This window comes from Larus michahellis, chromosome 9 (genome assembly GCF_964199755.1).
Source record: "Larus michahellis chromosome 9, bLarMic1.1, whole genome shotgun sequence".
Lineage (NCBI taxonomy): Eukaryota > Metazoa > Chordata > Aves > Charadriiformes > Laridae > Larus > Larus michahellis.
The window spans coordinates 32,483,280-32,509,983 of NC_133904.1; the positions used below are offsets into that span (position 1 = coordinate 32,483,280).

A 26,704-nucleotide genomic window follows, 5' to 3' on the forward strand; every position below is an offset into this window, starting at 1 on the left:
TGGAGGCCGGAGTGGGACTGTTGGGTTCTGGCTTTTGGCTAGTCCAAACCACTCGCCTTCCTCCCATCTCCCCAGCACCAGGGCAAGGTCTGCTCGTGGGATTTTGTGCCGTGCTGTGTCACAGCTGTTCACAGGGGCGTAAGGGAAGGGCAGGACAGAGAGCTCGGCTTTCTGTTCCTGCCGACCGGGTGGGAAGGGCTCCGTATCCGATTGCTGTATCGCTTACCAGCCTGCTCTGTGGGGCTGCTTTTTCCCCCTCTTCTCTGCATACGCTTTAGCAGAATTTGCTGCCCTTGTGTGAGCCACATTTGAAGTCAGCCTGCGTGCTGGTTAGTGCCTGGCAGGTGGTGCAGCCTGGCTCTGGGCGGTGGCAGCGAGCCCCCGCACCTTACCGCGCACCCCAGCAGGTTTAAAATTAACCAGGCTTTTTATTGCAGCCCTACAAGGGGGCGAAGAGAGGGCTCCCTTCGCACCTGCACAGAACTGAGTCGCCACCACAGCTTTTATTGCAAAGGAAAGCAAGTTTAATTTACCCAAAGGACTCTTTAAACCCAGAGGGGTACATTTAGCCCCCAGTGCCTGCTCAGCATCTTTGTGTCCCGTCCCATGGTTCTGCCCAGCCTGCTGGGCGCTCCTGCTGCTCCAGCAGCATCGTCGCAGCTTCTCAACCGGGGGAACGTGTGGAGCTGCAGGCCCGCTCCCCCCCACGACGAACCCTTGTAGACTGGGTCGAGAAGGCAGCAGTCTTTGAACCTGGAGTTTCTCATGGAGAAGGAGTAACTTGCTGTGTCTTGCCCGGCTTCGGTGCGTGCATTCTGCAGCAGCTGCTTATCCCTGGCCATGCTCTGGCATGGGGGGGTGAGGTGAGGCTGGCAGGGTCCCTGCCCTCCAGGCTCCCAACCTGGCTGCAGCTTAAAAGTTCTCCTTGTTGAAGTAGAATTTGACCTTCCTGGGATCCAGGCTGGAGTGCTGGTGGCAAGACTTCTGCAGGCTCTTTGCCAAGGGCCCCGGCCCGCACAGGAACACGCCGACCACCGACCTGCGCGCAGCACAGGGGCTGTCAGCGCCCAGCAGACGGCTCACGGATAAAGGGATTTAAGAGCTTTTTGGGGTCCCTGCAACCTGCAGGGGATGAGCACACTCCTCCTAAAGCCAGCACTACCCCGTGCTGGGTGCCGGGGAAGAGGGGGTCCCTCCCGGCACCCTGAACCCCCTGCCCGGCTCTCACCTGGGGTGGGCTGCAGCCACCGCCGCAAACTCGCTGTTCCACATGGGCCTGCCAAAGATGGTTTTGTGCCTGAGGCCTGTCACCGTGTCCGTAGCGGTGTCGAAGTGGAGTGCCACGTTGTTGGCCTGGGCAGAGCAGGGACGGTGAGGACCCCGGCTACCACCTGTGAGCCCACCTCCAGGCCCTCACCCCAGAGGAGCACCCACCACAGCTGCCCACCAAACACCGGTCCTTGCCTTTATGCCTGCAAGCTCGCCCTGCCTCTCCTGCCCAACTCGGCCACCCTGTGCGTCCCCCTTGCAGTCATGCCTGCCCGTGGCCAACTCACGATGCTGTTGTTCCAGCCGGTGAGGAAAAGCCGGTAGGTGAGAAAGTCTGCCTTGCCCGACTCGGCCATCTTCTGCTCCAGCGAGGCAAGCAGGTCGTTGAACCAGGCGAAGGCTCCCGTCTCCCGGCAGATCCAGTAGAAGTAGATCTGGGATGCGGGGGGAAGAGGGGTTAATTAAGGTGGGGTAGGGCAGGAGGGGCGGAAGGGTGCAACATCAAGGATGGGGAAGCCCAGCATGGAGAAACCCACCGCTGGTCCCATGGGACACCCCACACCTTCTTGGTCTTGAGGATCTGGTCACCCTGCTGGAACTTGTACCAGATGGACTTCAGGATGGAGGCGAAGGGGGTGACGCCAATGCCTGCTCCCACCAGCATGGCCACCTCGTACTGGAACACATCTTCGCTGGCTGTGCCAAAGGGGCCGTCCACCTTGATCCTGGCCAAGGGAGGGGCCGGGTAAGAGGTATGGCCTCCCCAAATCCCCAGGGGGGTCCATTCAGGCACTCCCCAGCCTACCTGGGCATCTGCTGCTGGAAGGTGTCGATGAGACGCCCCGTCCAGTCGCCGGCATCCCGGATGTGGATGGAGAAGAAGTCCTCCTCGGGTGCCGAGGTGAGGGTGAAGGGATGCCACTCCAGCAGGGAGATGTCGGGGCAGTTGACGAAGATGTACTGCCCCACCTCCATGCGGAAGCCCTTCTTCTGCATCTGCAGCTCCAGAACGTGGCCAGGGTGCATGACCACCTGCAGTGCAGGGACAGGGCTTAGTGCCCAGCTCCCGTCCCTTGGCGAGGGGCTTCGGCAGCAGCCCCTGCCCACCTCCCCACGGCCACCCGGGCAAGGAGCTGCGGCACTGGTGTCTGTGAGAGAAGGAGCCAGCAGTAGGCGTGGGCTCTTGCGCCACCCACCTTGGTGACAACCACCTTCTGCCACCCACGCCAGACCCGGAGGATCCGCTCGAAGATGTAGAGGAGGAAAGGGGCCAGAACCCACTTCCAGGACTGTGGGGAAGGAGGAGAGCAAAGGGTTGGGGGGAGCTGGTGCTGGAGCATCCCAAGGGCGAGGGAAGGGCTTTTTCCCCCGCGGCTGTCCCACCTCGGCCGGGATGCTCCCGAACTCAGGGTCTTTGCAGCAGTTGTGGCTGCAGTCCTCGTCCTTTTGCGTGAGATACTGGGCGCAGCGGTGGGGGTGCACCTCCTCCATGCTCTTCTCTGTCTGCCCGCGCACCAGCCCGCTGTGGGGAGGTGATGGGTGAGCCCTGGGGCCGGCTCTTGCCTCCCTGAACGGCGCTGAACTGCGCTTCATGGGGCCAGCTGGGCTAGCCAGCCCCGGGAATGGAGAGCCCCCAGCCCCAGTGAACCTCCTCCAGGGCTGCACCGCTCCCCTGGGGCAGGCAGGGCTGTCCCATCGGGGGTCTGCGGCCATTGCCCCTTGCTATCCCACCTTCGGGGAGGAGTGAGGAGCCTTACGCGATGCCATGGATGACGAGGCCAGCAAAGTAGACGAGGAAGAGGTGGTGTGTGTACCAGAAGACCTCAAAGTAGTTCCTGCGGATGAACTCGGTGGAGGACGTGATCATGAGGATGAGCGCCAGTGTGATGATGACCCCCGTCAGGCCCGGGATGGTGGTGAAGGCCACGTACTCAACGGTCTGCAGGGGCGGCGGGGTGGGTTAGGGTGGGCAGGGGATGGGGGATGGCCGGGGGGCTGGGGGCCGGGGCCAGCGCTCACCGTCTGGTTGGAGTGGATGGGGTTCAGCCACTTGTTGCTGCCATGCAGGTGCATCTTGGAGAGGACGGCGGGGAGGCTGCCGTCGGTGGCTTGCTGGCTGTGGTTGTAGCGCTCCAGGTTGAAGAGGTGGGCAATGGTGTGCACGGCTGGGCAGGGGACAGGCAGTCACTCACCTGGCCGCCCCCCAGTCCCCACTGTGCCCCAGCCCGGTGCAGGGCGGTACCTGTGAAGAGGGCCAGCGCGTAGGCTACCAGCTTGTGGAAGGTGAGGTTATGGTCCAGCTGCTTCCGCAGCGTCCGCCGGCAGCACTGCGGGGAGAGGCGTCGTCGTCAGGGCAGGGATGGGGATGGGGATAGGGACAGGGATGGCCGCTCTGGCTGTGCCACCACGGGACACTCACCGAGCAGGTCCCGCGGAGAAAGGAGAGGAGGTTGCGGCAGACGGGCAGCAGGATCAGCATGCTGTTGAAGTTGAGGCACTTGGCCGATGCCCGGGCCCATGCCAAGGCGGACTGGGGAGAGGGCAGAGGGTGAGCAGCGCTGTCCCCTGCCACAGACGGGCACATCTGCCTGTAGCCATGCTGTCCCCCACGTCTCTGCCCAGCGTGGTGCGGTGCTGGGACTGGGATGGGATGGGGCTAAGGGATGCTGGGCTGGGACTGAGTGATGCTGAGCTGGGACCGGGGCTGTGGGATGCTGGATTGGGTGCTGGGAGGGAGCGATGCTGGGCTGGGGACTGGGAGGAAGCGACGCTGAACCAGGAGAGGAGGACTGGGAGGGGGTGATGCTGAACTGGGCTGGGTACTGGGAGGGAGTGATGCTGAGCTACAGTGAGGTAATGCTGGGCTGGGACAGGACAGGGACCAGCACGTAGCAATGCCGGGCTGGGGACTAAGATGGAGCGATGGTGGGCTGCAAGAGGGCAGGACAAGGAAGGGATGTGGGGTGCTGCAGCCCCCACCCCACTGAAGGAGGTCTCTGAGGGGCACATGTGCCGAGGGGAAGAACCTTACCCCGAGGATGGCCCTGGTGTAGAAATACCGCTCATCCCAGTCAAAGAACAGAAAATAGTACGTGAAGAGGAAGATGTTGATGCCCAGCCAGGCTGCCTGCGGGGGAAAGCCATGGCTTCGCGAGAGACCCCGACCCAGGACCCCCCCTTACCCCACAGCCCTCAGGGGTGGGTGCAGCCGGGGGGGCGTCAGGGCAGCGCGTCCCCTCCTGCTTCCCTATGAGCTGCAGCGGCGCGCACGGGGCTGGGACCCGGGGCCAAAGGTGGGGAGAGGCGTGGGAGTCTTGCAAAATAACTGTCTTGTCACCCACATCCCTGTGCATCACCCACGCACGAGGAAGGAGGAAAGGCGGACGCACGGCAGAAGGGCAGAGTCGGGGGGTTGCTTGGGGCTGAGCCGGGGAGACTCCGGGAGGAGGAAATTTCCCAGGGAGATGGTTCACGCCGTCCCACCGTACAGCCATCCCCTGCCTAACCCTGCTGTACCCCACGATGGCTCCTCTCACAGCCACTGATTATTTATTTTTTTCAGGGCTCCCAAAACCACTCTGCCTTGCATTTGGTTTTTTTTTGTTGTTGTTGTATTTTGGGTTTTTTTTTTTTAAAGTAATTTATAAAATGAAAATAACCCAACTTTCCACCAACCCCCATTTTCCCACGCATTTGCAGTTCCTCAATCCTCGCCGAGCCCCCGGTGTGGTGCTGGCCGGGTGAGCCCCATTACACCGGCGATGCCGCAGCATGGCACCAGCACATGGTCCCCACGGTGCAGGTCCTCACACCGGCGCGGGCCCTACAGGGGCCTCCTGCTCTCAGGTGGGGAGACGAGGCACTGGGATGCTCCCAGCCAAAAGTGGTGGCATTTTTAATTTTTGTACTAGGGCCCCCCACCTCCTTTCCTTTGAGTCATGTTTTCCTCAAGTTTTCTGAACCCCCCAGGGCTTTGGAGGTTGGTTGAGCCGAGGGGCTCCTTAGCCATCCCTACAGCCCAGCCCCAGGACAGCCCATCACCCCCTATTTTTCCCCACAATCCCCTTAGAGCTGTGCGCCCCCATAACCCGCCGCGTCCCTCCCAGCCCTGCACACTCACCAGGACGGCAGCCGAGAACCAGTGGTTGACCAGCCAGTTGCCCATGGTGCGACGTGCCCGTGCCCGCCTGCCCGCGCTCGCCGTTTTTATGGAGACGGCAGGCGGTGTGGCAGCCCCGGCTGCGGGAACGGCACCGCCGGGGACTTTCCCCCGAGAAGCCTTTGAGGAAATGCTTGGCGGTTTCAAAGGCCACCTTCCAGGAAGGCAGGGCTGACCCCATCGGCCAGCCCCAAAAACCAGCCTCCTGCGCCGTCCCGGCACACGTGGCCCCTCGATGAGGGGTCCCCCCAGCTCCACAGCTGGGCACTGCAGGGGGGATGCTGTGTCTCTTGGTTTTTTGCAATATTTGGGGACAAAAATGGGCTTTTTTTTTTAAGGTAGGAATTTCCTGGTGGGAGGAGGTCACGGAGGGTCCATCCTGCACCTGGCTCAGCAGATGTGCTGTTCCCCGGTCGCCCTTGCCAGCCTTCCCTGCCCCTGTTCTACCAGAAAACTAAAGGAGGAGGAGCATCCCAGGGGTAGGCACTGCACCAGTACCAGGATCCAGCCCAGGGATCCACTCCAGGGCAGGTGAATTCAGACTGAGCACCTCCATGGGCACCCAGCACCCTCCAAACCGACGCAGAAATGGTTTCTGGGGCGGGTGTCACACTCCAGGTTTGGGATGAGGAGCCCTGGGTGCCATCAGCATCCCCATCGCTGTGCCAGCTGCCCTTCCTCCCCTGCCTGCCCTCGGCTGCAGGGTCCCCAGCTCTGGGGTGCCCGGCGCTGCAGCACCCACCGCTCCAGCTGGGAACAGCAGCCGGTGCCGGGGCTTCCGGCCTGGAGGAACAGGTTGGGCAGGATTGCTCCTTGCCTGCCAGGCGGCTCCTGGCCCGCATCCATGGCCGTGCTGGCGGAGGCGTGGGATGAGGCAGGCCCCCATCTCATGCTCCGGCATCTTATTGTCTCCATGGCAGGGCTCCCCCACAATCCCCGCTTCCCGCCGGTGCAGTCCTGGGTGGGTGCCCGCCAGCAGCAGGGCTACGTGGGCAGCGGGTGTGGGCACCCACCCACCCCCCCGCACCAGCCCTGGCGGGACGGGACTGTCCCCACCCTCCGTGTGAGTCACCCTCTGCCCGTCACACCTGCACGCCCAGCCACAGCAAAGGTTTCTTTACTGCTTAAAACAGTCCCACCGTCACCTGTGGCCCCACGGCCACCGCACGTACCGTAGCGGGCGGTTGGGGGGTGCCCGGGCACCCCAGGGGCTGTGCACCACATGGCAGCCAGCTCGCGGCCACTGGTGGCTTGGGCACCCCGTAAGACCCTCGTGTCCATGCGTGCAGTCCTGGGCAGGCAGGCACACTCCTGTCCCCCTGCCACTGTGGGGACACACCGGGACCCGCTGCCACCACAGGGCCAGGGAGCTTGTGCCACAAGCCCCCCCCGGCTGCCGGCACTGCCCGTCCCCGTGTCCGTAGCCGGCTGGAAAAGCCGGGTGCTGGCTGTGCCTCAGACGATGCTGTGTCTCACGCCGGGCTCATAGGGTGCCTGCAAGCACAGAGGGGTCCCCGGCGGGCGCCGGCGGCAGCAGACGCAGTGCAGGAAGTCGGCGACGTTGTGGTGGAAGAGCTGGCGGCAGGGGTGGAGGTACTGGAAGAAGAGGAGCATGAAGTAGATGCCCAGGCAGTAGCCGAGGAGCAGCTGCACCACCAGCAGCGGGGTGCAGATGTTCTCGTAGACGTCCGTCTTGAAGAAGTACCAGAGGATGACCAGGGCCGTGTTCTCCACCAGCCGGGCCACGTAGTACACGGCCAAGCGGCCCCAGTTCTGCGACTTGTCGATGAGGTCCCGGTCAGCCAGCTTGAGCTGCATGGCCGACCAGCAGAACATGTTGATGCTGGCGTAGAGGAGGGTGAAGGCACAGAGCACCACCACCGTGCCCACCCGGCTGAAGTTCTTCTCGATGTTGTCAGGCAGGTGGCTACCACTCCGCCAGAACTGCACCCAGGGCAAGAGGAAGACCACCAGCAGGTTGGCCAAGGCGATGGGGATGATCCAGTGCTTGAAGACGGTGCTGAAGAGCACGAGGACGGTCACGCGGGTGGAGATCTCCAGGCTGCGCCACAGCACGATGCAGAGGAAGGCCAGTGGCCGCAGCTGGACCTTGTAGTCGTCATACTTGACCTGGATGGCCAGGACATTGCAGACTAGTGCTCCATAGGTGACTGACACCAGGCAGATGCCCATGAGGACGGCTGCAAAAGGAGAAGGCAGGGAGGTCAGGCAACGTTGGGGACCGGGCTGTGCGCCCAGCCTCTCTGCTGCCCAGGTGCAAGGCAGGGGGTGCCAAGCTGGTGGCTGGTGGGGACAGATCTCACAATGGGGTGGCTGGGGGGGGAGCTGCAGGCAGCAGGAGGCTCTGCTCCCATATTTTCTCCCTACGCCAATAAATCAGGAGCCTTTGCCAAACTGGGGCCATTCCTGTGCTTCATCCCCCCCGCCCTACACAAGAAATACTGCTCAAGGGGGAGTGGGGCACAGTCTGTGCTGCGAGCATCCCTCTGCCCTCACCTGGACCAAGAGCCACCCCACCGTCACCCACCATTCGCCCTGGGAGCATCTCAAGAGCCACCTTCATCCGAGGGTTGCAAAGCCAAGGTCATTCGTAGGCAACGCCGGCAGCTGCCCGCATTCAGTGCAGCCAGGGAAGCCGCGACACGGAAAAAACACGTGGCGCGTGGCTGGTCCCCGTTGTCTGTGAGCTGTGGGTCTGAGCTGAGACACCTGAGCTGCCAGGGAGTCACCTGGAATGTGTCAACCAGGATTTGCTTCCTGCATCTGCCGCTGGAGGAGTGCTGGGGCTCATCCTCCTCCCTCCACTGCTCCTGCTCCCCAACACGCCATCGCAGGGGGCCGTGGCCAAGGAGGGGTTTCCGTGGGGCATCTCTCATGTCCCCCTTTCCGTGGGCACAGAGGGCAAGGTCTGGGCTCCCAGCACGGCCAGGAGAGCGGGCTGGCGAGGGCAGCTCCTTCCCCTGTTGGAATGGTGCACGCCCGGCTCGGCAGCATGCCGGAGCGGGATTTAAAAGCTCGCTCTGGCACATCCAGCCCCTGAGTATATAAACACCCCGGGAGCAGACGAGGGAGCCTGGGAGAGCTGGGCTGGGAGTTCCAGCCGTTGGGAAAGGCTCAGAAATAAATCCAACGGAGGGACCGTGGGGAAGTCAGAGCTGGAAAACCCCAGTAACTGATGCAGACCGGAGCAGCCTGGAGCAGGGGCACGATAGCTTTACGGGACAGGGCAGCGGGCGGATGGCACAGCTCCATAGGGCAGATGTCTGCAAGTGCCCGGGGCTGGGAGCAGAGCCTGGCGCCTCGGTCACCACCAGCTCTTCCCACCCTCCCAGCCCCAATCCAAGCTGGAAAGCAGAGCGCTGGGCATGGGAAAAGCCGACCAGGGGACAGACGAGTGTAAAACCTCTCCATGTTTAGGGGAGTCTGGTGGCAAGCCCCCAGAGCTTTGTTCGGATGCCACACCGGCACAGGTGGCTAAGGAGCTGCCACCCTGCCCTGCTGGGTCCCAGGCGCCAGGCAGCCTTACCTCGGGCCACAGGGACGTACTTCTCCAGGACGCTGATGTAGAGCTGGAGGGTGAGCTGCGGGGTGGAGCCCAGGAAGGCCTGGATGACCGCCATGCGCTTGAAGGCGTTGCGGTGGGTGGCCAGCCGGCGCACCGAGTGGCCCACCTCCTGCTCCATCTCCACCTCGTAGCCTTTCCGCAGCCGCCGCTTGCGGGTGATGGTGACGTAGGGCTCCTCCTCCTTCCCCGAGCAGCAGTACACCACCAGGGCCTCCATGCACCTGTGGGGACGTGGCAGCCGTCACCCTGCCAGCCTCCCCGCTGCCCCCTGGACCCGCTCCCGGCACCTCCAACCCCCCCTCGCCCAGTGCCAGCCAGACCCTGCTCCTGCCGGGTGCAGCCCAACTGATTTGGGCAACTGTTCAGCCATGCTGCGGGCAGTCCCTGGCCCTGGGATGTCAGGATGAGGGCAGGATGGATCCCAGGATGTCAGGATGAGGGCACGGTCACACCAGGAGCACCACAGGGATGCCCGGTGGTCACTCCTCTGCTCCGTCATCAGGCGTAGGGGGACAACCACAGCCCCAGTGAGGGTGGAAGAGGTGCGGCATCCAGGGTATGGAAACTGTAGCTGTGCTGGGAGCTCCAGGAAGGGGTTAATCACCCTCGGGCTCTGTTTTCCCAACTGGCACAAAATGCATCTTTTCTTCTAAGCAAGCAAAACTTTCTGATCTCGTCTTTGATCTCTCCTCTTGTGCAGAAGACTTCTACGCTTCCTTCTTGGTGGGGACGGCAGGAAGGGGAGCGCAGGGCGAAGCCCAGTGTGACACAGGCTGATAAGACAGCGCTTCCGCAGCCCCCTCCCCGCAGGGCACCCTCATGAACAGGGAAGGGGGGCAGGTTTCTTCCATGCTGCTCCCCCTTGCACGGGGGCAGGACCCCAGCTGATGGGCAGAGGAGGACCCATCCCACGGGCTCGACTCCCCCTCGGGGACGAGCTGGCTCTGCCACCAACAGGACGTAATTATTTATGAGCATTCATTAGGACAGCAGACCTTGCTTTGTTTCAGACCCAAATGGAATGAGGTTTTTTTTTGGATAAATTTTCTTGCCAGAATCAGGCCGGCGCTCATGGCTCCTTGCAAACGCTGATGGGAAAATGGTTTCATCCAAAGGGCCCGGCTTCAAGGGCGATCCCAGCTGGCTCCTGATGCTCTGCCAGACCTTCTCAGCAGGCTGGGCTCCATCTCCATCGAGTGGCCAAGCACCATTGTAACCGTCTCAGACGGCCATGGTCAGTGCGGTGAGAGCCGTGACACCACCGCGGGCCAGCGCGGGCTGAGGTGGGCCTTCCAACGGCTGGTGGTGCTGCGGTGAGGCTCGCCAACCACCTCTGAAGATGAAGCGTGCTGACGAGGGCGCCCCCGGCACCCTACTGGTTTCCGGTGATGGAGGAAGCGCGGTGGAGGCTGCCGTGTTTTTGCAGCTCTGCGGGTTTGGCGCGCCTCGTGGAGGGAGCCCTGCAGAGATGGTGGCTCTGCCCCGCTGCCCAGTGCACCCCCTGCAAGCTCCTGCCGAGGGGGACAGCCAGGGTGACGGCAGCAGCCCCGGGGAGGCACCGCAGCATTCCCAAGGAGTGAGAGATCAGCACCTCTCCAGCTTGTGCAACATCCACCCCCTCACCCTCCTCTCCCCAGCAGGGTCCGGTGGCCTCCCAACCCCCATGCCAGCCCCGCTCCTGCACCCAGCTCCTCTCCTCCGTGTCCCACAACCCTCACCCGTCCCAGGCCTGGGGACGTTTTCTGCGGGGCAGGACCCCTGTTCCTATTCACCCTCAAGCCCCCCAGCCAGTATTTGCACCTGTGCCCCCAGCCTAAGCAAAACGATGGCAAAACCCAAAGGCAGAGGGAAATGCGGGCTGCAGAAAGCAACTCTGCGAAGAGCCTTTTTAGCAGCTGAGATGCAACAGGCTGAGAGAGACGAGTCCTGCCTGGAGCGGGGCTCCAGCAGGCAGCAGCCCCCCAGCAGGACTGCGGCACCGCTGGGGAGGGGTGGCCGAGCAGAAGACCCCCGTGGGCCGGGAGCAGCAGTGTCCCCGGGGAGGAGGGGGCTGGGGGGCCAGCAGGAGCAGCTCTGGGCACGCCGGGGTTTGCTGCATGGACAGATTTCTGCCGACAGACAGTGCCCGGAGTGCCTCGCCTTGCACGGCACCACTCCCTGCTCGTACCCAGTGACCTCCCGGGGATCCCTGCATCCCTGACGGGGTCCCCACGTCCCTGATGGGGGTCCCCACATTCCATGCCAGGGTCCCCGCGTTCCTGCCGGGGGTCCCCATGTTCCATGCCAGGGTCCCCGCATCTCCGATGGGGGTCTCCACGTTCCATGCCGGGGTCCCCACGTCCCTGCCGGTGGTCCCCGTGTCCTTGCCGGTGGTCCCCGTGTCCCATGCTGGGGGTCCCTGCGTCCCTGCCAGGGGTCCCCGTGTCCCATGCCAGGTGTCCCCACGTCCCCTGCCACGCTCACCTGATGATGGGCCCGAGCTGGAGCAGGTGCATGAGCAGGACGAGGGGGCGGTCGCGGCTGAGGTCGCGGTGCACGAAGATGAGGGTGAGCTGCACCAGGACGGAGGGGCAGAGCACGAAGAAGACGGTGAGCGCCAGCCAGAAGCGGTCGTCGGAGTGGCCGTAGGAGCGGCAGAGGACGGCGGCCGCCGCCCCCTCCCCGCAGAAAAGGGCCGTCGAGAAGACGATGCCGAGCGGCAGCTTCGCCCGCGCCGGGGCGGCGGTGGCGGGGGGCGGGCACCCCCCGCTCGGGCCGTCCATCCCGGCCCCGGCCCCGCTCAGCCCCGCCGCGGCGCCATCCCGGGCTGCAGCGGAGAGAGGAGCCGCGCTGCGGGGCGGAGCGGGGCGGGCCGGGGCGGGCCGGGGCGGAGCGGGGTCCCCCGCCGCACCGACACCCGACGGGCAGCCCGGCCCCGGCCCCGGCCCCGCCGAGTCGAGCCCCGAGGGGGGCAGGGGGCGGGACTCCCCGCCGGGGATCGGCTCTCCATCCCGGGGTCCCCGTGGCCAGGCATCCCCGGCGTCCCGCCACCCCCCTGCCCCCCGGACCCCCCCGCTGCAGCGCCCAGGTCGCCACCAGGCGTGGAGCCCCCTGCCCCAGGAGACCCCCACCTCCTCTCCTGCCCCATCACCCCCTTCTTTCGTAGAATCATTTCGTAGAATGCCCCCCTGCCCCGTCCAGCCTGGCCTTGAACCCCTCCAGGGATGGGGCAGCCACAGCTTCTCTGGGCAACCTGGGCCAGGGGCTCACCACCCTCACAGCAAAGAATTTCTTACTAATATCCAATCTAAAGTTCCGCTTTCTCAGCTTAAAACCGTTCCCCCTTGTCCCATGGCTCCCCTCCCTGATCCAGAGTCCCTCCCCAGCTTTCCTGGAGCCCCTTTAGGGACTGGAAGGGGCTCTAAAGTCTCCCCGGAGCCTTCTCTTCTCCAGGCTGAACCCCCCCAGCTCTCTCAGCCTGTCCTCACAGCAGAGGGGCTCCAGCCCTCCCAGCATCTCCGTGGTCTCCTCTGGCCCTGCTCCAACAGGTCCATGTCCTTCTTGTGCTGAGGGCTCCAGAGCTGGATGCAGTACTCCAGGTGGGGTCTCGCCAGAGTAGAGGGGCAGAATCACCTCCCTCGCCCTGCTGGCCACGCTTCTTTTGATGCAGCCCAGGACTCCCTGTCTCTGCTGGGAAGCCATGCCTCAGGACACCCCCAACATGGCCAGGACCCACATTTCAGGACCCCTCTGCCACCCCAGGACCGCCCTGCAGCACCTACCCTGGGACCCCCAATCCCCCAGCCCTGCCAGCCCCCATGCTACACCCTGTGTGCCCCCTAGCCTCTAGGGTCCTCCCAGGGACCCCTCCACCAAATCCTGGCCCAATTGGGCTCTGGAATCTATGAGCACCCCAAAGCACAGCCATATGAGGGGTCCCCCCAGGGGAGAGGTGTCCGGCAGCCCCAGGGACAGTGGGGTTCCGCCATGGGGCAGGAGGGGATGCCAGTGTGTGTGCCAGCCCTGCCCACAGCGGCCAGAGAGCTGCCTGCACCCACTGCCACCCCACCTCAGGGGACTGCCCCCAGCTCCAGCCCCAGGGAAGGGGCTGTGGGGCTGGGCCAGGGCACCCATCACCCCGTGGCCCTGAGCTCTGTGGGGCGGCATGTGGGAGGAAGGGTGGTGCTGAGGCAAGGAGCATTTTGGTCTCTCGCAAGCTCAGCCATGGCAGGGACACCCCTTCAGCTCTGGTGGGCGGCTGTGTGTGTGTGTGTGTGCAGGGCTGGCCTCGAGATTTGGGTAGGATGTTACGGGGGCAGACGTAGCTCCCGCATCCTGGATGCTCCTGCACCCAGGTAGAAGGTGATGAAGACCACCTTGGCCTACTGCTGAGCAACACGATGCTTTTCCCATCGCCTTCAAGGACCTACGTCCAAGGTGATGGGATAAGGACTTGCTAATGGAGCCAAACCTCCCATCACTGAGCCTGACACTCAGCCCCATGTCCCCTCCTCTCCAGCCCATTTGCCCTGCAGGCTTGGGCCGGCCAGCTGAGCTCCACACCTCCATCCCCAGCACAGTGGTGGAACAAAGGCCGGCTGGGCTGCTCCCCATATTGATGGCCATGGAGGTCCCCACTCTGCCTAGTGCGCATGGTGGCCCCCAGCACCAGCCCCCACCACCACGAGTGGCGGTGTGTCGCAGCAGCTGCCGGCGCGGTGATGCACGCCACGTTGTCTGCCCCAAGCATCGGTGACAGACGGGTTACTCAGTCCCGCCTGGGCACATGCCGGCTGGCTGGGAGAGATGAGACAAGGCAGGGAGTGTTTGAGGTCGGCCAATTTTCCCTGGTTTAGGCAGGCTGGGAAGTCTTAGGTAACTTTTAAAAGGCACTGGGTGTTCATCCCTCAGCAGCCAGGCCAGCTTGCAAGGAGGTGCCCACGCTAACAGTGGGATTGCCGTGTCCATCGCTCGCCCAGCCCTGTGCAAGCCCAAAGCATGAATCCCGCCCCCCCCACCCCAAACTCCATGCACAAGAGTTTCCCCCATTTTACCTGGCTGGAAGAGTTACCAGGGCTATCGGGTTTATCAGCAGTAGAGCTGGGAATAAAACCGCCTGAGGCCTTGGAGGCCGCCTCTCCCACACAGAAGCAATCCCGGTGTCCCCAGCTGCTCAGCGTTTTTCCTTCCAGTGCTGAACAGCTGCTTCAGGAAACCACAAACACCATGAGCTCATAGGGACTGGCCTGACCGGCGGGGATGGGAGACCTACGTGTGACTGCTCCGCTCTGGTATGATAGTTTACATATTTTCAAGCTGGTTTTGGAAAACAGCTGCTCCAAAAAAAGAACCCTAGCAGGGCAGAGGGTGAAGGGAATGGTGTCTGTCTGTCTGTCGCCAGCCGGGTCGCTCCTGTGGATACGCGGGGTGGGAGCTGTGCAGGGGCAATGGCAGCGTCGGCCCCGGCACGCAGCGTGGCTGGGCACTCAGCCGGCGCCGGCGCACCGCGCAGCACTGCCAGCTGTGCCCACACCTCTGTGTTAGTAGCAAGGGCAACGCACGATTTCTACCATTTACGCAACTTCCATTTATCCAAATTAAAAGCATCCCCCCAGGAATCTGGCAGGTCACCAAGCCCTCGGCTGAGCAATGCCTGGGCTCCGACTCATCGTATTTTTATTTCGTCTTCCCCTCTTTCATGATGAAACATTTAAGGGTGAGTGTTCAAGCAGTCAAGAATTCCAGTCCTGCGTCCGGGCGCCCTGACGGCCGTCAGGGGAATGGAGGGACAGAGCCTCATGGCGCTTCTCACACCAGTTATTATCCCATTTCTCTGAGCCGGGTGCGGAGAGGCAGCGGGCTGTGTTCTGCTTCACGCTGTGAGTCACCCCTCCATCCTAACCCTACCTGCCCGCAGCTCCGCGCTGTAAACAGCAGGCTGTAAAAGCGATCTGTGTCAGAGATAGCACCAGCCAGCCATCCTGCCCCCGCTGCCTGTTCCTGCCTCCTCCACGCCTGCGCCTCCTCCTGCAAACCCAGCGCGCCTCGGGCCGCACGGACACACTGGGACACTGCCGTCACTGACCTGCCCGGGCGCTGGGGACATCCCACCAGGGTGTGCCCATGTGCAGTGGTCGGATCTGGGCCAGCAGAGCAGGGATCTGGGCCAGGCTCGCTCTGAGCCCTCCCGGGAATAGAGCAGCCCTTGCGGAGCTGTGGTCCGGATGGGTGAGGTGACCTCCAACACCATGCGAAGCTGCCATGAAGCGCCCATCAGGGTAAAACCCAAGGTGCCAAACAGAGGGGGACCATGCTGGCATCTCTAGGACCACTTAGGAAAGCGGGGGGGTTTAGGTGGGTTGCAGGTTACTCATGTTGAGTGTTGCAGACCTCACCATCAGGAGCTGGAGCAGGAGAGAAAGGCAGAGGGATGGAGAAAACGCTGTTTTCCCCGCACAAGGGTGGCACGGTGCCGCCCGCGTCCCTGCCCCGTGCTTTGCACCAGCATCCAGGAGTCTCCCCCCACCCGGCAATGCCCAAGGCACCAGCCACCACGTGTGGCTGTCAGTTCTCCGGTAGAACATCCCAGCTTCATTATTTCCTTAATCCCAGCCTTCATTATGTGTATAATCCCGGTGTTCACACCACGCACTTTGAGCACAGTGCTGGCTGCCCCGCCGTGTGGAAGGGGGGATTTGCTGGGCAGTTTTCCCAGCCCCTGCGGACGCGCGCGGCCATTCGTGTGCTGGAGCTCGGGCTGTGCGTGGGACGGGGGAGCAGGCTCCCTCCCCGCCCCCCTACACTGAAAATAGCCATGTCTGCCTTACACATGCCTGCCTGCCGCCTCGGCTCCTGTAAAAGGAGAAGTCTGGGAATGGTAGGGAGCTCCTTGCCAGCGCCCTTAAAGAGCCCAGGTGGGGTGAGCTGCCGGCTCGCTCCTACAAGGTCTCCTCTCCTCTCCTCTCCTCTCCTCTCCTCTCCTCTCCTCTCCTCTCCTCTCCTCTCCTCTCCTCTCCTCTCCTCTCCTCTCCTCTCCTCTCCTCTCCTCTCCTCTCCTCTCCTCTCCTCTCCTCTCCTCTCCTCTCCTCCTTTCCTCTCCTCTCCCACCGCACTAGGACCTGGAGCAGACATTGCTCGCTGGGACATGCCAAGCACACGCTGCGCCTTCCCAAATATAGCCCTGCGCACAGCGGTGGGGGCAGCGGCTCCGGGTGCGGGGCTGGCCATGCTCCCCCTCCTCCCCAGTGCCTTTTCAGATGAGAACCATCCCCCAGGAACATGCTCTGTGCCGAGGATTAAACATTCAGCCGGTGCCACGCGGAGCGGTGGTGGGGACGTGTTGATCCCCCAAAGACTCCATGTGCCGGGTGAAATCACAAAGTGTTTCCCACCTCGATGTGCAGCGAAGAGGGGACAGTTGTGTCCCCTCCGCATGGCCACGCTGCCCTGGCCGGCCGGGCTGGCAGCTGGGGGGTTTCCAGGAATCTGTGACTGGGAACTTTTTACTTAGTTTGGAAATAGCTTTGCAAATGACTGGTTTTCACAGCCTGAACTGTTTGGATTTTGCATTGCTTTCTCAATAACTTGGCTGTATTTTTTCCTGCCCCGGCAGCCTGTAGAATAGTTTCTGGTCAGGGAAATATTTTTTTTCCATTTGCTTCGTCATGCGACTGCTTTTTGCCGCTCCATTGCCTCGTCCAGCTTTGCTCTTTTAACCCGCTGGGAGAAAAAACTGGGTCTGCCCTGAGGATCTCATCCCTCTGCATCTCGCTGCGGGCTGGAGGCTGGGCTGAGCCTGTGGCCCCCCAGCGCGGGCCGTGCCACTGCCGCCCCACGGCTTAAAGTCCTTAATAACAAAACAGAGTTACCTTCTTCCGCTGCATTTATAAGTCTTTCCTGCAATAATTACACATTTTGAAGCCATACCTCTCTGGCTACTGTCCCAGCTCAGGCAGTGGGTGATGCTGTGACACTAAAGCAGGCAGGAAGGGTTAAAATTACTTTTAATTAACTGCTTCCCCCGGGTTGGTTCCACCTGCTGTAAGAGTATAGAGCGTGCTAACCCAGCCAGGCTGCGCCTGCGCGTGGCCGGGCATCCTGGCAGGCAGAAGGGATGCTTTACCCTCTCCTTTTCCCTGCTTTCCCGCAGGAAAGCAACAGGAGGACTGTAATACTCTCAGCAAAACCACCCTAGGAGCCCGGGAAAGGCTTTGTAGCCATCGCAGGGGCATCACCCAGGTCCAGGAGCGAGCCGGCAGCTTCCCTGTGCAGCAGGGAGCAGAGCGAAACCCGGCGGAGGAAGCTTGTGCTGTAATCCAAGCCTCCCCCAGGAACTGGTGTGTGCTCCGGCTGGGAAGCGCCCAGCCAGAAATTGGGTGAAAAGCAACCGGCTCCCTGCACGCTTCCTCCCCTGCTTCGGCATCCACTGCGGGGTGGTGGTACCGGTGACGGGGCAGCAAAGAGAACTCCAGAAAAACAACCTCCCTCACCCAAAATAGCTGGCCAAACGGTCACTGGTGTGGCGGTGGGGAGCGCAGCTGGCCTGCCAGCAAACATCCCCGGCACCCCAGTTCATCACCGACAGCTATCCCTGGCACAGGCTGTAATTATCTTGCATTTCCAGCCCCAGCGCGGGGCGTTCGCCTGTAATTAGCTCTCAGGATTTAGGAGCTCGTATGATCCGGGGTTATCGTTAGCCACCAGAGCCGGGCCGGGATTTAAAGGGCCGTTGCAGCTATTTGCTTACCTACTGTGCTGCTACTGCCGTCCCACGCGTTAAATTAAATAGAAAGATGAGTCCCTCCCCAAAGCCCCTGCGTGTCCTCGCCCCGCCGTGGATGCTTTATTTGGGCAGGAACGATGTGGTTCCCAGCAAAGCAGGACAGCTTGCAAATATTTCCGCTGCGACTTCTTGGTCCTTGCTGTCACCTGGGGTTTTGGTGCCACCCCAGCTCAAGGCTCTCTGTAAATGCTCTGGGCAGCCCCTATAGCTCTGCACTGCCCACTGCTTTCCCTCGCAAGCCACCATTCCCCACAAGCAAGCTCCCCCAGCCCCGCCACTGCCGTGTCCCCCCCACTCTGCTCCTCACCCTGGGGGTCCCAAGAGGGGGTCCCGGTGTGCCCGGTGCCATCCTGGGCACATACTCACGGGTTTTAGGGTAACCAAGGCAGGGCACCCTGCCAGCCTGCGTCCATCTGTGCCGCTCTGAGGTCCCTGTGGTTTCGCCTCCTGCCCTCGCCTGCGACGCTCCAGCGGGCAGAAATAGCCCCAAAACACGTGCTGCCTTCCAGGAAGCGATGCCAGGGGCTGAGCGGCCCCAGCACCCCTGGGCACGGCCCTCCTTCGGGGGGTCCCACTAGCCCCAGTGGCACTCGAGGGTCCAGCCTGGCAGGGTGTCGGGGCACGGTCCAGTAACAGCTCCGGCGAGGAACATCTCCAGTTATCCGCCAAGATAATAAATTCTGCCTTGGAGTTTCTCACCTGGCAACAATCACCAAGGAAACCCGGACGGCTGCCGCAGGTCCCCGCTGGCACTGCCTGGGGCTGTCCCCATGGCAGCTTGGGGCTGCACCCCGGCTGGCTGCCTGGGCAAAGGGCCAGTCGCCTGTCTGTAAGCTGACCCCTGGCTCGACAAAAGGCCCATCGCTCCGGGCTTGGCCCTCATGCCACCTTGCCAGAATCGACCGTGGGTTTCACCAGACTTGGGGTGGTTTTTGAGGTTTTCCCGACTGTTGAGCCCTGTCTGTGTGCATGGGGAGGGGTGACATGGAGCTGCCCCAGGTGCCCGGGGGGTTCCCTGGTGCTGGTTTGGCCTGGGATTTTCGACAATGGTGTTAAAAGCAGCTCAGAGACCTCTAGAAATCCGTCAGTGCCGGAGGGAGACTGGCTCTCACAGCCCCTCCGGGGCCACCTGCCACACGGCACTGCCCTATTTATAGCACTCGTGGTCATGCCTCTTCCTGTCCCCTGCCTGGCTGTCCCCTGGCAGTGACACCCCTCGGCACCGGGACAGGCACTGGCGCTTCCAGCAAGTCATTTCAGCCCCGGTCTGGCTGATTCTGCAAAAGGCTTCCCAGCCCCGTGCTGCCAGCAACCTTGGTCCCAGCAAGCTGCTGCATGGGAGCAACTGGGAAAGGCCATCGAGACCAGGACAGGGCTCTCTGTTCCTGGGGCAGGCTAAGGCAGACAGAGTGCAGCCACTGTCAGAGGCATAAGGGTGAACAGTCACCCCAAATATTATTTCATGTGGCCGTGATATCAGCACGGAAACTTTCTCCATCAATCATTAACCACAGCTCAGCTCCGGGGCACCTCCCTCACCCACGGGCAGGTGCCGGGCTTCCCGGCAGTGTGCGGGGCTGGAGCGAGGGGCCGTGCCCAGCCTGGGATTGCACCCCCAGGGCCACCCCAGAAGTGGCGGGACACCTGGCAGCATCTCGGCATCCTTGGCTCGCACCCCCAGGGCCACCCCAGAGGTGTGGGACACCCGGCGACATCTCGGCATCTTTGGCTAGTGGCTGGGTCGAGGCAGCGCTGCTGGCACTGGGTGGTTTAGCACGGACCGATGTGAGCCAGGGGTATCCCTGTTTGCTCCCCGGCGTGGCTTTCAGAGGGTCTCATGTCCCCATCCCTCTGGACCCCACGCCCCCCCCACCCAGAACTCCTGCGGCACAGACATCCCTGTGCAGCCTCTTCTCCTCTGCACACAGCACACCAGGGAGGGCAGCCCCGGCCGGGGCAAGCAGCAGGAAACCTGAGGAGCAAGATAAGAGCTTTGGGATTGCAGATCAAGGACTCCAGGCTTTTTTGGCTCTGTTCCCTGGCCCGTTATCCAAGGGTCCCCACCGCCCCCCTGCTCCCGGCCAGGCACCTGCTCGGGCTGGCTGGTATTTCTATTTCGAGTGGCACAGGACCTGCTGCTGCTCAGGGGGTGCCTTGGGGGACAAGAAACACAAGCAGTGAGCAGTGATGTCCCCCAGCCTGGCGCAGAGGGGACCCCTGGGCGGGCAGCGGCGCCGTGCACACCCCGCGGGGGCTGCTCCTGGCAGGGGCTGCAGAGAAGCATTCACGGAGGGATTAGGCAGCCAGGAGCCTGGGACACCGTTCGTTAAGTGGAGACAGTAATTCAGCTGGAAACCCCACGTGGGCTGTCAGGCGATGTCCCCACCACAAGCCATTTAAGCCAGCCATGGAGGCGCGAGGCTGCCCGGTGCCATGTGGGCACAGCCGGGTGGGTAATGCAGTGCCGGGCCCTGCCATCCAGCGCAGCAGGCAGCCCCACGGCACTTCATGTCCCAGCGGCCACCGGCCTGGGCCGACCCACCAGGATTAAAGAGGTTGCGAGGAGTAAGTAATGTAAATCCAGATTAGATTTAAGCAGCTGCTACGCAAAGGGGATGCGAGCAGGGGCTGCGTAGCGGGGACGAGTAGGTGAGAAGCCGGCTGGTGCTCCCGCCATACAAGAAGGGGCTGACGGGGCAGGGTCTGTGCCCGGGGGGGTTGTCCGGGGGAGGTTGCCCAGGGGATATTGCCCTGGGGGCTGGGGTTTGTCCCCAGGCTTGGCTTGTGCGCACGAGGCTGGAGGCAGCAAAGCGGGGCCGTGGGACGGGGCAACCTGGGGTGAGATGCCCCCCACCACGGGCAGCAGGCACGGGCAGGAGGACGAAGCCCGGGGACACAGCGGGCTGCTCGCTTCTGTAGGTGCTGAAGAGAGGCCCGTCCCCCCGCGCGGGGCTGCTGAGCATGTTCCATCTCTTCTCCCACTGCTGGTCCTGGCTGCAGGCCATCCAGGAGCCCATCAGGTAGGACCCCGCGCCTGCTCCTGGGGGGGACACAACGTTTACCCACGTGTTTGTCAGTGAGGAACCATCAGGAACCATCCCCAAATGGCAGAGCAAGGCACACGCGCGTCCCCTTGGTCCCTCCAGCAGGCAGGAGCTGGGCAGGGAGGAGAACGGGGCAGGCAGGGGTGGGTATGCAGGAATTCCCAGTGGGACTCCCCCTATGCAGAGTCAGCAGCTCCCCAGGAAAGCTGGGGAGGATAAGCTGTGTTTGTGTGTGTTGGGAGACCCGGGTTAATTCCCCGGGGATGGTGCTGCACCAGCCTGGGCAGACACTGTGAGGGGTGAGGGGGGTCTATGGTCCTCTCCGACCGGCGAGGACACCTTGTCATAATGCAGGAGGTGGGGCCGCACCACCCACGCAGCCTGGTCTGTATGTTTAAGGAAGAAAACAATGCTGCAAATGACTACTGTGGTTTGTCAACCACAGGGAAGAAGTTCTGCGCGTGGCTCTGGTGGAGCACGTCGCTGGAGACCAAATAGGACTGGTTAGCAACAGGAAAAACCACCAGAGTCCAGGCAGGAGCTTGTAAAACACCCTTGCTACCTCTCCCTAGCTGTGTATACCCATAACTCACTGACAAGGAAGGACACCAAGAGCAATCATTAACATTTGCATATAAGGAACAACCTCTTTGGCCTGTGCATATCATTGCTTAATCCTATACGATCGGAAAATAAATCCTTGCTGTGGGAACCCATGGTCCCATGGTGCTGGGCTGGCTCCAGCTGCCTGTGCCTGTCCTCTTCCTCTCCCTGGGCACTGGGGACCATCCCTGTCCTCCTCCCCATCTCAGCCAGGGCCCTTGTCACCGTCCTGCCCCTCTTCTGGCCAAAGCACGGCCGCGGCGCGTGGGGTCCCTTGCTGAGAGCCCCAGGGCTAGCAGCCGTCACCGATCCCGAGGGAGCAAGGCCTTTCTCTGGGATGTTCACCCGCTGTTGTCACTCCCCAGAAAAGTGACCCTTCTCGTCTTGGGGCTGGACAACGCGGGGAAAACCTCCGTCGTCATGGACATAGAGAGAGGTGAGGAGCAGCGCGCCCCAGGAGCTGGCCTTGGCTGGAGGCAGCAGCTTTACAGCCCTTTGCAACCAAGTCCCTGAGCCTTGAAGGACGGAGGAGACCCTTGAAATACAGCTGCCGGCCTGGGGGAAATGTGAAGGGGGGGCACTGGCCGTGCCCTGGGCAGCCCTGGGAGCAGGGATGTGGCTGGGGGAGGAGGAGGCAGATGTCACAGGGATGCTCCCGGGCTCGCTGCGCCAACTCTCTGCCCTCTCCCCGCACGCAGCGCTGGCCGGCGAGGTGCTGCCCGCGCCGCAGCCCAGCCAGACCCGCCTGCGGGTGGACAGGTTCGAGGTGACGCTGGTGGACCTGCCTGGTGGCCAGCGCTCCCGCAGCGCCTGGCGCAGCCACTACAGCTCGGCCCACGGGCTCCTCTTCGTCCTGGACTCCAGTGACTTGGCACGGATGGAGGAGGCCCGCAAGGTCCTGAGCCGCGTCCTGAGCAACCCCGATGTCTCCGGGAAGCCCATCTTGCTGTAAGGCCGAGTCCTTGGGATGTGACCTGTAGGATTTGGGGTGAGGTGGGGGGAGTAGGAGCTTGGTGCTGGGGATGTGAGGAGCGTGGCCAGGCTGCTGTGGGGATGTGGCACCCAGGGGGCTGTCGGGGGGTGCTGGGACATGGAGACCCCAGTGGTGGTCAGGAGCTGGGAGCATCTCTGGAGAGGGGCCGGGGAGGGGGCTCCAGCACAGGGTACAGGCTGGGGCAATGCTTTGCCTAACCGCAGCCAACCTGGGAGAAAGCATCCAGCCTCCCACCCCGCCACGGTGGGGCGAGGCGCCCAGAGGCCGGGGTGACGGCTGCCCTCCACTCTCCCTGCGCCCCAGGCTGGCCAACAAGCAAGACGCGGCGGCCGCCCTGCTGCCCTGCGAGCTGATCGAGCGCCTGTCCCTGGAGCGGCTGGTCAACGAGAACCGCTCGCCCTGCCGCATCGTGAGTGCGGGGCTCCCCCGCCGCCCCCGCCCCCCGCCGCCCCCCGCCGCCCTGACCCTGCCCCTCCGCCCGCAGGAGCCCTGTGTCGCCAAGAGGGGCCACCCCGCCGGTCCCGCCCGGGCCACCCTGCAGGGGCTGCGCTGGCTCCTCCGCACTGCCCCCGCCGCACCGCCCCCGCCGCCCGCCGCCGCTCCGCCGCCCGCTGCCGGTCCCCGGGCAGCCCGCGCCCGCCCGCCCGCTCGCAGGTGGGTGCGGGGCTCCGTCTGCGCGTGTCCCCTTCCCCGTTCTTCTCCCCCCTACCCCCCCAACCCCCGCCGTGCTCTCGCCCCGCCAGGGACCCGCTGCCCCCCGGGGAGGATGCCCGAGACAGTGCGGGGAAGACGGGGGAGAACCGTCCGCTGCGGCCCATCCGCCGCCTCCTCCCCCTGGTGAGACACCCCCCATCCCCAGGGATGGGACGGGATGGAAGGGGGGTCCCGCCACCTTCCCTTCATCCCCCTTACCCTACCCAGGAGGAGGGCACAAAGGGCCCCGGGAGGAGGAAGAGGAAGATGAAGGTGAAGAAGAAGGGCTCGGGGCAGCCAAGCCTAGCTGAGGAGCTGGAGGCACCAGGAGGAGTGGGTGACAGCCGAGCCGGGGCTGCTGGGGGGCTGCTGCCCCCCAACAGGGTCGGGCAGGAGGAGCCCACACCCACCGGGACAGCCACCCCCCGCCCAGGTGAGAGGGGGCTGCGGGAGGCTGCTGGCACCACCAGCGCTACACGTCGGGACACCTGGAGCCACTCTACAGGGCGGTTTTGGGAGCCAGTAAAGTGGTGATGTGCCGGGCCACCGGCCCTGCTGTCTCCATCAGCTTTGCTTGCAGATCAGCTGAGTGCAGAGCCGGGTCCTGTGAGTCTGACCGAGCAGGAGGAGAAACATCTCTGAGCATCTTCACAGGGGCTGATGCGCGGTGGTGTTGGAGGACTGCAGACCCACCAGCAGCAGTCCTCTCGGCTGGTTTGCTGACAAATGCATTCTTTCCCCTGATGTGGTGCCTGAAATTTTGTATTTCTCCATCTAGTGCAGGGCATGAAAAAGAAAAAGAAGAAGAAAATCAAGAATAAAATCAAGTCGCAGGAACCTGCTGTGGAGCAGCAGCATGAGGAGGTCTCCAGCACTTTTGGTTGGTATTTCCCAGGACAAATTTTATTGAAAAGCAACGCGGGAGGGATGTCTGGCCTGCTGGCAGCGGGGCATGAGCTGTGCAGGAGCCCTTGGCCGTGGGGTGCTGGGTGTGGGGACACAGGCACAAAAAAGTGCTGCTGCAGGGCAAGGTGGGGGCTGCTGGGGAGGCAGATGCTGTTGTGGCTGCCTTTGGGTGGGATGCAGGGAGGCCACGCGAGTGCACTGCGCTGGAGCCTGGGGTGTCCTTGCAGCCCTTGCTCAGCACAGGTGCCAGGCTGGGCCCGAGGGCTCAGCCCCTCTGTTAGTCCCTGACGACTTCCTTCCTCCCCAGACTTGTACCGCCGGGCGATGCTGGCTTTGAAGATGAGGCAGGAGCAGAGAAAGCAGCAGTCCACCATCGTCCCCTGAGCAGGAAGGCACGTCCCAGGGGATGCGTGGTCCCAGGGGACCCCAGACTTGCAGTGGCAGTGGGACCCACGCTGCCACAGGGTTCCTGCAGTGCTTGGCCAGGGCTGGCAGTCCTGGGGCGTGAACAGCATCGTTGTCCTCTGCATGGCTTGAAAACCAGGGATCCGCAGGAGCGAGCCAAAAGTCCCTTTGTAAGATGCCTCTCTGGCAGCTGGGCTACAAACCCATCTGAAAAGGAAACAGCTGGCCACTGGCCGACCCCCTGTTAGTATTCCATGGAAGGCTTGTTCTGAATCTGCCTGAGACAGTGGAAGAGAGGAAGATCGGAGGGAACATCCCAGGGGAAAAGCCTGTTTCTTGAATTGACCTGTGCCCAGGCAAAGCTGCCTTTGCAGGTCAGGGGCTGACTCGGCCCCTCAGTCAGTCCCTGGCTGCTGCCTGGACCAGTGGGGTTTCCTGCTGGAGAAGGTGGGAGGGCCATGACGGATGGTCTGCAGGGGAGCTTCACCTGCCCCCGGCCGCGTCTGGTAGGGCTGTCAGGAGCCCCCTGGCACAGTGGAGGGGGTGATGCCCACATTGTCTGTGCCTCTTTGCAACCTGCCAGCAAAGGCTTGCGTAGTTCAATGGCAGATGACTTGTGGTGGAGGCCACTGGAGGCTCCTTCCCAGGAAGGGAATGTTCCTGCCATCCTCCCAGGGCGGGACAGTGGTGACCCACAGGCAGCGCAAAATGCTCCCGGGTCACTGAGAGCACCTGGAGTCCAGGGCAGTCCACGATCTGTGCTCGGCTCAGCTCTGAGACAGAGAGTGAGCAGCGTCCACATCCCAACACAACCTATCCTCAACACACGCCGTGTCTGGCAGAGCTGGGCTTCCGTGGGGATGGGGCCATGCCGGAGGGCTCGTGCTGCCGGCTCCGGCTGGGTGCAGGTGCAGAGAAACCAGCCATCGGCCCTGGAAACACTTCATGGGAAGGCAGGAGTGCAGCAGTTTTCCTTCCATGGCTGCAGCAGCGCTGGGACTTGAACTGTTCTGGGTAGGAGAGCGTGAGTCACCTCGGCTCCCCTGATTACTGATTAACAGGAGGGGCTTTCCCACTCCCGGGGAGGAAAATCACTGAAGCCCTTCCCTCGGCAGGGCTGAGGAGGGAAAAGAAGAGAAACTCCGGCGACTCTGCCATGCCAGTCGGCTGTAAATCTCTGACTGATTCAGCTGTCTGTGACTATAGTGATTAATTATAAATAAATTGTAAATAGCACGAGCAACAAATAAATACTGGCCTGTAAATACAGCACTTTTTGTAAACCCTTGTCTGTCTTTGGTGGAGATCCCTGCGGTGCCAGCGCTGTGGTGGGGCAAAGCAGAGGGTCCCTGCCTGCGGCGGAGCCCCTTCTCTGGGGGTGGGACGGGGCTGTGCGTGTCCCTGTGGGGACCAGCCTGGGCCGCCAGCCAGGTTCCCTCTGCCAGGGTCATGGATTAAAAGTTTATCCCCTCTAACGGGCGTTTCTCACACCCACCAGCTCTGGGAGGATGTCAAGCACCCCCAGACAGCGACATCCCAAACCAGCCCGTGGCCGTGCTGGGGCTGAGCCTCGGAACTGTGGGAGTGAGAAGGAGCTGAGCAGGTTTGGGAGCATCCCTCAGCTCCCTCTGCTGCTCCCAGCGGTTCCCAGCAGGGTGGATCCGGGGCACCCTCAGCCACACTGGGACACGTGTGACACCCAGAGCCGAAGGAAGCAGCCGGCGAGACAAGTCTGAAGGCGGAACTGGCCCAGCTGGCGCTGCCGGACACCTGGATGAAACTTTCCCTGGGAGCTGGCTGTACGAAACTGGTCAGATTGATCTAACGCACTTTCCCCTGACATAGTGATCTCCAGTGAGTGGTGCAGTTGGGCAGTTCAAATGTATTTCAAAGTCATTTCCCTTTTCCTGATGTTCCCATGGCCGTAGAGCACCTAATCCCTCCTCCTACAGCCAGGAGACAACCCTGGTCTGCGCCGACTGGGAATACAACCTTTATCTTCTTTAAAAGGTGAGGAGCAACAAGTCCACATTAAAAACAGTCTATCTCAAGGCCAGAAACATCTCAGAAAGGAGGTCTTGAGATCGATGTGATCAAAGATAACCCAAAAGATATTAATCAGTGGCTCCTCTGTGCCATGGGGTAACGGAAAAGCAGCAGCTGTAGCAGGAGGATGCCTGCCTGGGGCAGGCAGGGCAGGCAGGGCTCCTTTTTCCATCCTTCTCCTCCTGTTCTTCACCTCATAGCCCAACAGCTGGGTAACCAGCAGGGGATGGAGGTCTCT

General features: G+C 62.6%; 3 protein-coding genes across 6 annotated transcripts; 1 reads left to right on the forward strand and 2 right to left on the reverse strand.

The window, feature by feature from the left end:
• Positions 1-508: 508 nt before the first annotated feature.
• NOX1 (NADPH oxidase 1) lies at positions 509-5,757 on the reverse strand. Of its 3 annotated transcripts, none has more exons than XR_012588993.1 (13): positions 5,390-5,580; positions 4,301-4,396; positions 3,689-3,799; positions 3,512-3,596; positions 3,289-3,434; positions 3,027-3,208; positions 2,653-2,791; positions 2,466-2,558; positions 2,075-2,301; positions 1,806-1,994; positions 1,557-1,703; positions 1,229-1,353; positions 509-1,039 (listed from the first exon to the last, which is right to left on the reverse strand). XR_012588993.1 is itself a non-coding variant. In XM_074600487.1 (13 exons), the coding sequence occupies exons 1-13, from the start codon at positions 5,432-5,434 to the stop codon at positions 913-915; spliced, it is 1,686 nt and encodes a 561-aa protein (XP_074456588.1). In that variant the 5' UTR covers positions 5,435-5,757; the 3' UTR covers positions 509-912. The 3 variants fall into 3 exon arrangements, 2 of the variants coding, with proteins under 2 accessions (XP_074456588.1, XP_074456587.1); XM_074600487.1 differs by having other exon boundaries at positions 1,832-1,994; positions 5,390-5,757; XM_074600486.1 differs by lacking the exon at positions 509-1,039 and having other exon boundaries at positions 1,200-1,353.
• A 6-nt stretch (positions 5,758-5,763) lies between these two features.
• XKRX (XK related X-linked) lies at positions 5,764-18,240 on the reverse strand. 2 transcript variants are annotated; one of them, XM_074600488.1, is made up of 4 exons: positions 18,142-18,240; positions 11,478-11,820; positions 8,976-9,235; positions 5,764-7,629 (listed from the first exon to the last, which is right to left on the reverse strand). In XM_074600488.1, the coding sequence occupies exons 2-4, from the start codon at positions 11,774-11,776 to the stop codon at positions 6,884-6,886; spliced, it is 1,305 nt and encodes a 434-aa protein (XP_074456589.1). In that variant the 5' UTR covers positions 11,777-11,820; positions 18,142-18,240; the 3' UTR covers positions 5,764-6,883. The 2 variants fall into 2 exon arrangements, with proteins under 2 accessions (XP_074456589.1, XP_074456590.1); XM_074600489.1 differs by lacking the exon at positions 18,142-18,240 and adding an exon at positions 14,048-14,065.
• A 1,973-nt stretch (positions 18,241-20,213) lies between these two features.
• ARL13A (ARF like GTPase 13A) lies at positions 20,214-25,691 on the forward strand. Its single transcript, XM_074601539.1, has 10 exons — positions 20,214-20,340; positions 20,695-20,795; positions 21,788-21,858; positions 22,121-22,370; positions 22,720-22,825; positions 22,901-23,070; positions 23,160-23,253; positions 23,338-23,542; positions 23,888-23,989; positions 24,323-25,691. The coding sequence occupies exons 1-10, from the start codon at positions 20,284-20,286 to the stop codon at positions 24,397-24,399; spliced, it is 1,233 nt and encodes a 410-aa protein (XP_074457640.1). The 5' UTR covers positions 20,214-20,283; the 3' UTR covers positions 24,400-25,691.
• Positions 25,692-26,704: the final 1,013 nt, after the last annotated feature.

Coding starts and splice junctions, on each gene's coding strand:
- XKRX (XM_074600488.1), bottom strand. CDS start 11,776: ATGGACGGCCCGAGCGGGGGGTGCCCGCCCCCCGCCACCGCCGCCCCG. Junction 9,236..11,477: donor CAGCTCGGGCCCATCATCAG/GTGAGCGTGGCA, acceptor ACGTCCCCACAG/GTGCATGGAGGCCCTGGTGG. Junction 7,630..8,975: donor GTACGTCCCTGTGGCCCGAG/GTAAGGCTGCCT, acceptor CTCCTTTTGCAG/CCGTCCTCATGGGCATCTGC.
- ARL13A (XM_074601539.1), top strand. CDS start 20,284: ATGTCCCAGCGGCCACCGGCCTGGGCCGACCCACCAGGATTAAAGAGG. Junction 22,826..22,900: donor ACCGCTCGCCCTGCCGCATC/GTGAGTGCGGGG, acceptor CTCCGCCCGCAG/GAGCCCTGTGTCGCCAAGAG. Junction 23,990..24,322: donor GGAGGTCTCCAGCACTTTTG/GTTGGTATTTCC, acceptor CTTCCTCCCCAG/ACTTGTACCGCCGGGCGATG.
- NOX1 (XM_074600487.1), bottom strand. CDS start 5,434: ATGGGCAACTGGCTGGTCAACCACTGGTTCTCGGCTGCCGTCCTG. Junction 4,397..5,389: donor GGTTCTCGGCTGCCGTCCTG/GTGAGTGTGCAG, acceptor TTTCCCCCGCAG/GCAGCCTGGCTGGGCATCAA. Junction 3,209..3,288: donor CCATCCACTCCAACCAGACG/GTGAGCGCTGGC, acceptor CCGCCCCTGCAG/ACCGTTGAGTACGTGGCCTT.